At 44.5% G+C, this 12,326-nt stretch overlaps 1 protein-coding gene across 2 annotated transcripts in view; it reads left to right on the top strand.

Moving 5' to 3' along the window:
* The first annotated feature begins 10,590 nt into the window (after nt 1-10,590).
* The window catches only part of LOC131202088 (zinc finger CCCH-type antiviral protein 1-like), a 33,892-nt gene continuing 32,156 nt past the window's right edge, over nt 10,591-12,326 (top strand). For both annotated transcript variants that reach the window (XM_058190654.1, XM_058190655.1), the window contains exon 1: nt 10,591-11,007. In XM_058190654.1, coding sequence (XP_058046637.1) covers nt 10,724-11,007 — 284 coding nt within the window. In that variant the 5' untranslated portion in view covers nt 10,591-10,723. The remainder of the gene's footprint in view (nt 11,008-12,326) is intronic.

Raw genomic sequence — 12,326 nt, forward strand, 5'->3', positions numbered from 1 at the left:
TGATTCTGCTTCCTGCATAAAAAACTCTTTCTCCATTTCTCATCCAAGGAAATATAATATTCTGCCTTTTTAGTATTTCCTAGAATGTTTCATTTTCCTAAGACAGGGGTGGGTGCTAACTTCCTACAGGCATTTGAAAGATCTGAGGCACAGGTTATCTGTGCATCATGTCTTCTACCACAAGAAGACATGCTCCTTATGAATATTATTTCAGTAATTGCTGGAGCCTAGTTGACTGACGGCCACATCCAGATGTGGAGAATGTGCTGATAGTTTTGCACAACCATTTCATGGGTGTTGCATGGTGTCTTCCTGCCCCCTTGTGGGCACAGATTGAATGCCAATAAAGGAGAATATTTGTAGCTCAGGGTTGAAATGAGGGTCCTCTGAGCTAGCTAGTTTTCCTGAATAGAATAGAATAGAATAGAATAGAATAGAATAGAATAGAATAGAATAGAATAGAATAGAATTCTTTATTGGCCAAATGTGATTGGACACACAAGAAATTTGTCTGTGGTGCATATGTTCCCAGTGTACATAAAAAAAAAAGATACATTCGTCAAGAATCATAAGGTACAATGATAGTCATAGGGTACAAATAAGCAATCATACTAGGAAACAATCAATATCAATATAAATCGTAAAGCTACAAGCAACAAAGTTACAGTCATAAGTGGGAGGAGATGGGTGATGGGAATGATGAGAAGATTAATAGTAGTGCAGACTTAGTGAATAGTTTGACAGTGTTGAGGGAATTATTTGTTTAGCAGAGTGATGGCCTTCGGGGAAAAACTGTTCTTGTGTCTAGTTGTTCTGGTGTGCAGCGCTCTATAGCCTCGTTTTGAGGGTAGGAGTTGAAACAGTTTATGTCCAGGATGTGAGGGGGTCTGTAAATATTTTCACAGCCCTCTTTTTGACTCATGCAGTATACAGGTCCTCAATGGAAGGCAGGTTGGTAGCCATTGTTTTTCCTGCAGTTCTAATTATCGGTTGAAGTCTGTGTCTGTTGAAGTCTGTTGGGTTGCAGAGCCAAACCAGACAGTTATGGAGGTGCAGATTACAGACTCAATAAGAGGTTTCATTACTAAAACTAGGCAACATCATCAGAGCTAGTAAGGAGTGCTGTTTGCAGTCAGTGTATATTCTGGTGGGGATAGAGGGCTGTTTTAGAGATTCTTTGGTTGGGCTGTTTACTGATGGCCCTTTGACAGTTTCTTGATTGGGGTATTGTTTACTTGATTGAGGTTAACCTTGGAGTTAACCTATATTGATCTGGGTGGGATTAATGGTGGAGAGGTGCTGGAGTCTTTTTGTTCTCTTTTGGGTTGGTTGGTTGATTGTCTCTTTTGCATAATCTATAGATGTCATTAATGTCCTTGTGTCTAGTTGTTGATTGGTCAGAGTGCCAGGCTTCTAGAAATTCCATGGCATTTTTGGAATTGACCTGGTTTAGGATGGTCACATTTTCCCATTTGAAACTATTGAAACGAACTGATGTTTGGGTGGGTTATTTTTCTGATTCCCGTGAAGAGCTGCACATTGAATTTGCTCCTCCAATGAACACTTTGTGGCTTCCTCCATCTTTTGCCTTCTTTCTACCCTTATCACAAGTAAATCAGCTTATGGGCTTTAATGGAAAACAGAGTAAGCTTTTAGACTTGTGGCAGAAGTTGGCTTATGGGTCCTGGGTGGGCTGGGGTGGAAATGGGAGGTAATCTTCAAGTGCCTTTTCAACAGTGCTCACTGCAAAGGTTGGTGGCATTGTGTCGTGTCCCCCTCCCCCTCCGACGACCGGGTCTGGGAAGTTTGTATCAAGCGTGGCCACGAAGCCTCTGCAGCTTTGCCAAATTCCTTTCAGATTTCTCAGGGCAGGCAGGAATCCAAGGTGTCTTGAGCAAACCAGATGAGACTTTGCTTGACTCAAAGTTGCTTGACTCAAGCTGGTCCTTTATATAGGCTGTGGGGTGTGGCTCCATGACTCAGCACTTATCCAGGCCTGCCCCTCCCTTCCTTCTGCTGACGTCGCCTCTCAGATCTCCGGAAGCGGGGATCCTCCAACTATGAATTCTCTTCCGCTGGATCTGCTGCCAGTAATTCCAGCACATGGCTGGCTCCCTGCTCACACGCTGTAGGAGTGAGGTTTGTTTGTTCATTCCTGACATCCTGTCCGGCCATGGGGCCAGGGCTGGGGGCTGGAGGCATGACAGGCCGTTCCTCTTCATTATCAGACTCCGAATCTGATAGCAGGTCCGGGAGGAGACGGGAGGGGCCCAGCTGAGGAGAGGAGGGAGGACGAGGCACAACACATTGGTTTTGTGGTGGGCTTACATGTTTATTCATTTAACTGATGTATTGCTTTGATTTGCATGGCTGCCCACCTTGCCTTGCAACCCTAGGTAGCCAATGCAGTGGTGAAATCTGAAGTGGTTTATTAGCGGTTCGCTGGCTGTGCATGCACGCTGTTTGCATGTATGCACAGTGCGCATCATGCACCAAATGCAAGGTGTGCGCACCCGTGCACAGGACACACCAAAAGGAGGCCTGGAGTAAGTAGAACAGAGCACTGGTGTGTGTGTGTTTTAAAAGTAAAAAAAAAAAGGCTCTGACGATCGGGCGGCTCAGCTGGAATCGTCAGAGCCTTTTTTAAAAACCTTTTAAAAGCATTTTTTACAACCTATTTGGCCAAATAGAAAAATGCTTTTAAAGGTTAAAAAAAAAAAGGCTCTGATGATCGCGCGGCTCAGCTGGGATCATCAGAGCCTTTTTTTTACCTTTTAAAAGCATTTTTTAAAAGAAGCGGCAAGTGGGGAGGCTGTGACCGGGCATTGGGTGGGCATGGGCGGGGGCCCCAGAGATTTTTGCTACCGGTTCTCCGAACCACTCGCCACCATCGTTACCGGATTGGCCGATCCGGTCCAACAGGGACCATTTCATATATTTCACGTATCCGATTTCATATAGTTATTACATACTTACGATTATATTTATGCTTATATATCGTATAGTTATTTCATGCTTATGCTTATATATACTGTTGTGACAAATAAATAAATAAATAAATAAATAAAATTTCACCCCTGAGCCAACGACATAAAAACAGAACACAACGTAGCATCAAAGCAGCATTAAAAAAATGTATACAGCTTGTGTGAAAAACCACAAAACCACTCCCCACCATCCAGTCAGAGCTGAAGAAGCTTCTTGGTTGAGAAGTGAAACATCTTCAAAGGAAAACCAGAAAGTCCAGTTGCCTCTTGAAAAAAGCACCTTTGGGACAACCACGACCTGGATGACTCAAAATTTCCATAGACACCAACCACAAAAATTAAACACACAACTAAACAGGCTTCCACTGATCTGACGCCCAAGCTCAGGCACCCATCCATCGATGTTTTCCAAAAGGCTGGCAGAATCCGGACCAATTGAATCTCTGATCTCTACAACAGGGTTCCCCAAACTCAGCAATTTAAAGACTTTGATTCCCAGAATTCTCCAGCCATTAGTCTGTACTCAATGGTGCCCCTTATGTAGCCAATATTGATTGGTTCAAAAAGCTGAGCAGGCCTGGACCTTGATTGTTTTTGCATGCAATTGACATGTCTTGTATGTAATTGACGTATCTTCTCCCAAGATCTGAAAATAGTGATTTGGATAGCTGATGGCCTATAGATTGATGTCCCTGAGCCCTATCTGAAGAACAATGGTTACCAGCTGAGACCTAACAGGTATTTGATGTGTCTGATTATCAGAAGATGGTTGTGATGTGTGAGAAGAGGAGGGGGAAAAGGGACAAAAAAAGGAATGGAATGGGCTGAGGGGAGAATCGAAAAGGATTGGATTGCAGTGAGTTGACTTGTAGGCAAGAGAAAGCAGGGAGCAGACCAATGGAAAAAAGACCCAGAGGTGAATAGGAAGAAATATCAGAAACTAAGGCAGAAACTAAGATCTGGTGGTTCCAAAGCCTTCAGCTCTGGATTCTTGGACGAGAAGTGAAACATCATCGAAGAAAAACCAGAAGGTCCAGTTGTCTCTTGAAAAAGCACCTTTGGGACAACCATGACCTGGATAACTGAGAATCTCCATAGATCTGGTGGTGGTGGCAAAATCTCTAGAACATATCAAGTGGAAGTGGGGGTGGGGAGCAAAGATGGCAGAACCTTCTAAGGTCCTTCATGATTGGTAAAGTAAGGGGGTTTCATTTTTCTCCTGGCCACAGAACCTTTCAGTTTAAAAAATCCTAGAATCTCTGATAAAAATTTGGCTTTTTTCCCCTTCCTGGAAGTCCGAGAGATTAGATTTAAGTAAGTAAGTAAGTAAGTAAGTAAGGATAGATAGATAGATAGATAGATAGATAGATAGATAGATAGATAGAATAGAATAGAATAGAATAGAATAGAATAGAATAGAATAGAATAGAATAGAATTTTTATTGGCCAAGTGTGATTGGACACACAAGGAATTTGTCTTGGTGCATATGCTCTCAGTGTACATAAAAGAAAAGATACATTCATCAAGGTACAACATTTACAACACAATTGATGGTCAATATATCAATATAAATCATAAGGATTGCCAGCAACAAGTTATAGTCATACAGTCATAAATGGAAAGAGATTGGTGATGGGAACATGAGAAGATTAATAGTAGTGCAGATTCAGTAAATAGTTTGACAGTGTTGATGGAATTATTTGTTTAGCAGAGTGATGGCCTTCGGGAAAAAACTGTTCTTGTGTCTAGTTGTTCTGGTGTGGAGTGCTCTATAGCGTCGTTTTGAGGGTAGGAGTTGAAACAGTTTATGTCCAGGATGTGAGGGATCTGTAAATAATAGATAGATAGGATAGATAGATAGATAGATAGATGATATATAGATAGATGAGATACATAGATAGATAAATAGATGAGATAGACAGATAGATAGATGAGATAGATAGATAGATAGATAGATAGATAGATAGATAGATAGATTGATTGATTGATTGATAGATAGATAGATAGATAGATAGATAGATAGATAGATAGATAGATAGATAATAGGATCAACTGCATGATGGTAAAGGAATAAACAAAATAAATGACACACTGATGCATACTATGAAAACTAAAATTCTTGGTATATTTTGTACGGAAATCTAAAATGGGAAGTAAACATTCAGCTTATAACACAAGTTGTGGTCGATTTACGACCACAAAAAAACCCACTACACAATAGATTGAAGACTTTATACTTCTGTTGGAAGAAATTTCCTGTGTTCGTTTCCCAGCTGGGACCCAGTCACCGATGCTGAGAAGAAATAGACATGGAAGCAGCTGCCAGAAAAGGGATCCTTTAATTCAGGAAGGCAAGAAAAGTAAGTGACACAGCTCAAGCATTCCTGGGTTGCAAGCAAGGTAGCCCGATAAGTGTATGGATTTTTATATCCATCTTCCCTTTGAAGCAGGGGTGAAATGTACTTACCTTTCCTACCGGTTCACTGATGCGCGCACACCGCGCGTGAGCAGATGATCAAAACCAGGACGTGACAAGGTCCCAGGTTTGAGGGGGCGGAGCCTCCCACCACCAGCACTACGGGTTCTCCGAACTACCCGCCGCTGGTGCTGCTGGCTCCCGCGAGCTGGATAGAGCCAGCAGCATTTCACCCCTGCTTTGAAGTATCGTGTGATTCGATGAGATTTTGAATGTGCCTTTAGTTAAGGTGACTGCTCTAAAGTCTTATGTTTTTTTTCTTTCAGCTAGTGCTTCTTGATTTTCTTAAAGGGCGAAGGTCTGGCTTGAATCTCTCGGCACTGTTTTCTGAGGTTTCTGGTCCTATGAGGTCCCCGGCACTGTCCCCCTGGGGTGCCCTTCCTTCTTCACTACACTTCTTAGTACTAAGAACCAAGCTGATTTAAACTGACTACCCTTCTAATTTTGTAGAATTGTAGAACTAAGAGGAGAGCAAAGGAAGTCTAAAGGCCTTCTGTTTCTAAAAACTAGAAAGGCCTTTGGCAGTTTGCCTAATTGGACGAAGGTTGGTGATAGGACCGAGGAATTTGTGTTGGGAGGAATTTGCTTTAATTTAGTTGGACTACGCTGAGAATGAAGTAATTCTCAGCTGTTCGAATAAAGTTTGTTTGTTTTTACACTGATCTGAGTTTCCTACTACCTACCTGGGCCTGGGTCACAACACATGATCAAGAAAGGGGGGGGCTTAGAGTAGAAGAGGGGGCAACGTTCTGAAGTGCTATCAAAATGACCTTTTTGCTATCAAAGTGCTATCAAAATGACCCATCTGTTGGTTGGATTAAACACAGAGAAGGAGGGAATTAAATTTTTTTTTTTCTGGGTTGAGTTTTGCTTCTGCCTAGATTTGATTTTCAGAGAATTTTTCCTGCTGGCTGTTTGTGGGATGGACAGAATCCCTCCCCCTTCTCAACATTTCTTTCCAGCGGAGGAAAAGCCAGCCCGGTTTTCTGCTATCTTGTGTCTGGGTCATGAAATCAGATAACTAAGCAACCGAGGCCAAAATAACAAGGCAGCTTTCTTAAAACAAAACAGCAAACACGCTGACTCACTCTTGGCAATGCTGTAGCATGTGTGGCCTAACCTGAGTGCCAAGCAGTTCAGGCCCTGAAGATGAAATGGAGGGGTGAGGGAGGGGCTGGCGCCTATCAGGCACAGGGAGTCCTCCACAGTTCATTTAGTGACCGTTCAAAGTTACGACGTCACTGAAAAAAGTGACTTATGAGCCATTTTTCAGTTGTTCCCTTTGCAGCATTCCCATGGTCACGTGATCAAAATTCAGATGCCGCGCAACTGGTTCATATTTTTGACAGTTGGAGTGTCCCGGGGTCATGTAAACCTGTTGTGTCTGCGCCCCCCGAGCTGGGCCCCCTGCCAGAAAGTGATTTGGAAAGTCAGGGGGAAGGACCATCAGGACTTACCTCGGGGAACATCAGCTTCCCTGGCCCAGCTTCAGGGGCCAAAGGCAGGCCAGGTGGAGGAGATATCGAGGCCTCCATCCCCTGACTCTTCCCCCCCCCCCCCGGCTATGCCTCCAGACCCAGCAGATGGCAATCAGGCCTGGCTGGACCCTAGGTTTCGTAGGCAGGAGAGGCGAGAACAACAGAAGCAGGGATGGGGCAGGCCTAGGAAGTGCTGAGTCATGGAGCCACACCCCACAGGATATAAAGGCAGCAAGGGTTGCTATACCTCTTTGTAGCAGGCAAATCAACTACTTGACTAGAGCTGAAGTACTGTTTGTTGACTCATTGGCATTGAGGGAGATAACAAGACACTTGGCAGACGCTCGCTAGTTTGCTGCCAGAGCTGATAGTGCCGGCTAATTAAGCCATCGCTCGGACTGAGGCGAGGGGGACAGAACAAAACCCCTTTTGCGACTTTCTGACAAAGTCCATGGAGAAACCAAATTTGACCGTGTTACTAATGTAATAATTGCACTGGTTCACTTAACAACGGTGGCAACGAAGGTTGTGAAATGACGCAAAATTCACTTAGCAAACGCCTCAGTTAGCAACAAAAATTTGGGATTCAATTGGGCTTGTAAATTGAGGATTACCTATACGTTACACCCCAAAAGGAAGTCCTACTTCTCGTCCCTCCCAATTTCCAATTCTGAAGGATAACGCAGATCCATACAATTACAGATAGTCCTCGACTTATGACTGAGCCAAAAATTTATGTTGTTATGTGAGAAATGGGTTGAGTGAGTTTTGCCCCATCTTTTCTTGCCGCATTTATTAAGTGAATCAGCGCAGTTGTGAAATTAGTAAGACGGTTGTTAAGTGAATCCGGGTTTCCCCATTGACTTTGCTGATCGGAAGATCGCAAAAAGGGATCACATGACTCTGTGAGACTGCAACCGTCATAAATGCGAGTCAGAAGTCAAGCTTTCCAATGCAAATCACGTAAATGCGATTTGCATGTAAATGTAAATCATGAGGATGATGCAATGGTCGTAAGTGCGAAAAATGGTCACAAGTCACTTTTTTCAGTGCTGTTGTCACTAAACAAACAACTGTAAGTCAAGGACTAACTGTACTTGCAATGGTTGCCATGATTAGAGGTTTTTTTTGTATACTACTGGTCCATGGGAAATGTGGCCTTTTCACCAGAGCTGAAGCTGACTAGTTTGAAGAAGAGGAAAAAAAGCTTGCTTTAAAAAAAAAAAAAAGGGACGTTTTGTTGAAAGAAGAAAATATTATTTATAGATTTGGGGATTAGAAAAGGTCAAAGTGGAAGGGGGAAAGAATAACATGGCAGTTACTTGAGAGAAAGGCAAAAATAATTATATTTCTCCTTCCTTCCTTCCTTCCTTTTTTCAGGGGAAATCTAAAAACAACCTAATGGAAATGTGTTGCTCCTTCCTTCCAGTGGTGGGTTTCAAATTTTTTTACTACCGGTTCTGTGGGTGTGGCTTGGTGGGCATGGCAGGGGAAGGATACTGTAAAATCTCCATTCCCTCCCCCACTCCAGGGGAAGGGTATTATAAAATCTCCATTCCCTCCCCAATCCAGGGGAGGGTTACTGCAAAATCCCCATTTCTTCCCGATCAGCTGGGATTTAGGAGGCAGAGAATAGATGGCCAGTCAGAATTTTTACTACCGGTTTTCCGAACTATTCAAAATTTCCACTACCGGTTCTCCAGAACTGGTCAGAACCTGCTGAAACCCACCTCTGCTTCCTTCCTTTTTTTCATTCTCTTTCTTTTTCCTCTTAAATCTTTTAAAAATTTTGTATACTTTTATTGTACAGAAAAAAATCCAATTAAAAAAAAAATCCCTTCTGTTCTGATATCTTGCTTGCTGAATGTTTTTATACAATACACAACATTCCAAAGTCTTTTTACATACCATCAAGATTCCAGCAGCGGATTGCTATGCTGTCCATGTTTATTCGTTTAACTTCTTTTTACACTGCTTCCTTGGGTGGCCACAGGCCTTGACTTCATTGGATTGCATAACAAACTGTCCCCAAATAACATCCCGCAGGCTGGATGTGCTTCAGGGCGCAACATTTGCAAGCAATTTGTAAGGTGTAGTTTACATGAGCCCTTGACTTAGGACCACAATTGTTAGCCCAAAATTTCTGCTGTTGAGTGAAATGTTTTGTTTGCCCCATTGCCACCGTGGTTCAGTGAATCACTCAAGTTGTTCAGTTAACAACACGGCTGTTAAGTGAATCTGGCTTCCCCTTTGCTTGTCAGAAGTTTGCAGAAGGTGATCACGTGACCCCAGGGCAGGGGGCAACCTGTCAGAAATGCGAATCAGTTCCCAAGCATCTGAACTCTGATCATGTGATCGTGGGAATGCTACAAGTGTGGGAAAGGGTCATCGGTCACTTTTTTCAAACCTGTTGTAACTTCGAATAGTCACTAAATGAACTCTTGTAAGTCGAGGACGATGTGTACTTTGGGAGAATTAGGTTATCTTTCTTTCCCTTCCTTCTTTTCTCCTCCTTCCCTCCCTCCCTCTTTTCTCCCTTCCTTCCCTCCCTCCCTTCTTTCCTTCCTCCTTTCCTTTTCTTTCCTCCCACCCTTCTTTCCTCCCTCTCTTTCCTTTCCTCCCGCTCTCTTTCCCTTCCTTCCTTTATTCTTTCCTCCCTCCCTTTCCCTTCCTTCCTTCTTTCCTCTGACCCTCCTTTCCTTTCCCCCCTCCCTCTTCTTTCCTTTTCTCTCTTCCTTTCCTTCCTTCCTCCCTCTCACTTCTTTCTTTCCTTTCTCCCTCCCTTCTTTCCTTTCCTCTCTTCCTTCTTTCCTTTCCTCCCTTCCTTCTTACCTGCCTCCTTCCTTTCCTTTTCTTTCCTCCTTCCCTGCTTTCCTTTCCTTCCTTCCTCCTTTCCTTTCCTCCCTCCCTTCCTTTCCTCCCTCCCTCTTTCCCTTACAACTTGTTGCTGGCAATCCTTATGATTTATATTGATATATTGACCATCAATTGTGTTGTAAATGTTGTACCTTGATGAAGGTATCTTTTCTTTTATGTACATTGAGAGCATATGCACCAAGACAAATTCCTTGTGTGTCCAATCACACTTGGCCAATAAAAAATTCTATTCTATTCTAAATTCTATTCTCCCTCCCTCCCTCCTTTCTTTCCTCCCTCTCTCTTTCCCTTCCTTCCTTTCTTCCTTCTTTCCTCCCGCCCTTTCCTTTCCTTCCTCCCTCCCTCCTTTCTCTTCTTTCCTCCCTCCCTTCTTTCCTTTCCTCCCTCCTTCCCTTCCTTCCTTCCTTCTTTCCTTCCTCTTTCCCTTCCTCCTCCTTTTAATACATATTTTGTTTCAACCCCATTGCTGGAAATAAAACTGCCTTCCGGGGTGGGGGGGAAAGGAGGGCAAGGGGTGAGGTCAGTCAGTTCCATCATCCCCGGGTCACGCCTGACCGGCTGGCAGCCCCCCCCCCGCTCCCGCCCTCTGGCTCCCGTGTCCCATGCGCAGAACGCCCCCCAGGGTCTCGCCCAGGGCAGCCGAAGGGGAAGCTGCGGGAGGGCGCGCAAACCAGAAAGCGGGTTCCTCGGGTTCCTCCTCCAGCCCCCCCCCCAACTGCTTCGAGAGGGCTGTGACCCCGGCACGCCCCTCCCTCCGCTTCGGCCCCGTCTCGCGCAGGCGCGTCTCTCCTCTCCCGGCCCCGCCCCCGCTGGCCGCCCTTCGCTTTCGATTCCCGCGGACAGGCTCCACGGAGTCAAGAGGCAGCGGCGGCAGCAGCGGCGGCGGCCGGGCAGGCGAGGCAGGATGGCTGCTGACTCGGCGGTGTGCAGCTACCTGTCCAAGGTGCTGTGTTCGCGGGGCGGCTGCGTGCGCCTCTCCGAGCTGCCCCAGGAGATGGGGCTGCCGATGAGCCAGCTGCGGCAGGTCCTGGAGGACGCCGGCCAGGCGCGCTTTCTGGTGACCCGGAGAGGCGGCGATCAATTCGTGCTGGCCATCTCGGCTGCCCGCCTCTGCGTCCGCCAGGTCTGCATGGGCTGCGACCGGCTGCACCTCTGCAAGCTGAACCTCCGCGGGAGATGCCGAGTCAAGTGAGTCCGGGCGGCTGCGGATCCGCTCTTCTCGCTGGAAAAAAGCAATGGGAGGGCGCTAGTCCTCATGAGACGCCTGGCTTAACTTGGAAGCAAGTCGAGGCGGCGGGGAGGGGGAGATCAGTTGGGGCAGGAAAAAGGTGGGGGGAGGGCGAGAGGCACAGAGTGGGAAGGTCGCCGTGGGATTAAGTGGGATTAAGAGATATGGGGAAATGGGGGGGATATTAAGGGCGTAACAACAACAACTACAACAACAAAAGGGTGAACAACATCCCTTAAGACCAAAAAAAATATATGAAAAGTTGTGTCTGTCTCTTTTAAGAGTCTGTTTCTAACCCCCCCCCCCAAAAAAAAAACTTTTAAAAGTCGTCTTATAAGTAATCAGAAAGTCAAACGTGCCAAGTCTTAATTCTGAAATAGTTTGTTGTCCTTGTGGCTTTATTCAATTCACAGTTTCCGCTTAATTTCATCTCCACTTTAGCCCCATCAGAGGCCGACTGCTTTTCAGGACCTGTTGAACTCCTTTTGAGAAATATAAAACCCCATAAAATGGGCATCAATTTCTTATTTGAACCTAACTGGTTTCCATCTGTATCGCCTTAAAACCATCTCCAAATCCCATCCAGGTTCTGTCTGTGCTCTGAATATTTTGGGGGGGCAGAAATGACTTTCTGGAGAACATGTTGGGAATTAAAATGGTACACAAAAAACACTTTTCCCCCCCAGCCTGTTGACCTTGTTTCCAAAGGAACAAGAATTTGGGTTGAAATCAAATTGTCAGCAGGTCTAAAAATTTGGGGTACGAGTGAATGTTGGGTTTTTTTTAAATTTTAAATGTAATTTATTTATTTATATGGCTGCCCATCTCATATGCATGACTGGGCATCTTAATAATTAGGATACGGAACCGAGTAAAAAAAAATAGCCAAATGTCGCTTATAAAAATGGCCGACTTAAATCTTCAGATGGAGACATCGATCAAATGTCGGGAAACAGTTCAGGGAAGTGGCTTATGATTTATTTTGAAGATCTCCCAAGTCGATTTCCTGGAAATCTAGTGGCTGGAATGATGTACGCAGTCCTATAGAAATTTATTGTTCTTAAATATACCCATTATAACTCATGCTTTCAATATAGCAAGCATTTATTTACTTTCTGGGAAAAAGTAATAATGCAGCTTTTTCTGTGAGGTTTAGAATTTATATTCTAGAAGAGTCTTTCTCAGTCTTGGCAACTTTAAGACGGATGGATTTCAACTCCCCGTCACCTCTTTCTTTATTTCTACAACTAATTCAAAATGGTGAACATATCCAACACAT

The sequence above is a fragment of the Ahaetulla prasina genome, chromosome 7, assembly GCF_028640845.1.
Source record: "Ahaetulla prasina isolate Xishuangbanna chromosome 7, ASM2864084v1, whole genome shotgun sequence".
Lineage (NCBI taxonomy): Eukaryota > Metazoa > Chordata > Lepidosauria > Squamata > Colubridae > Ahaetulla > Ahaetulla prasina.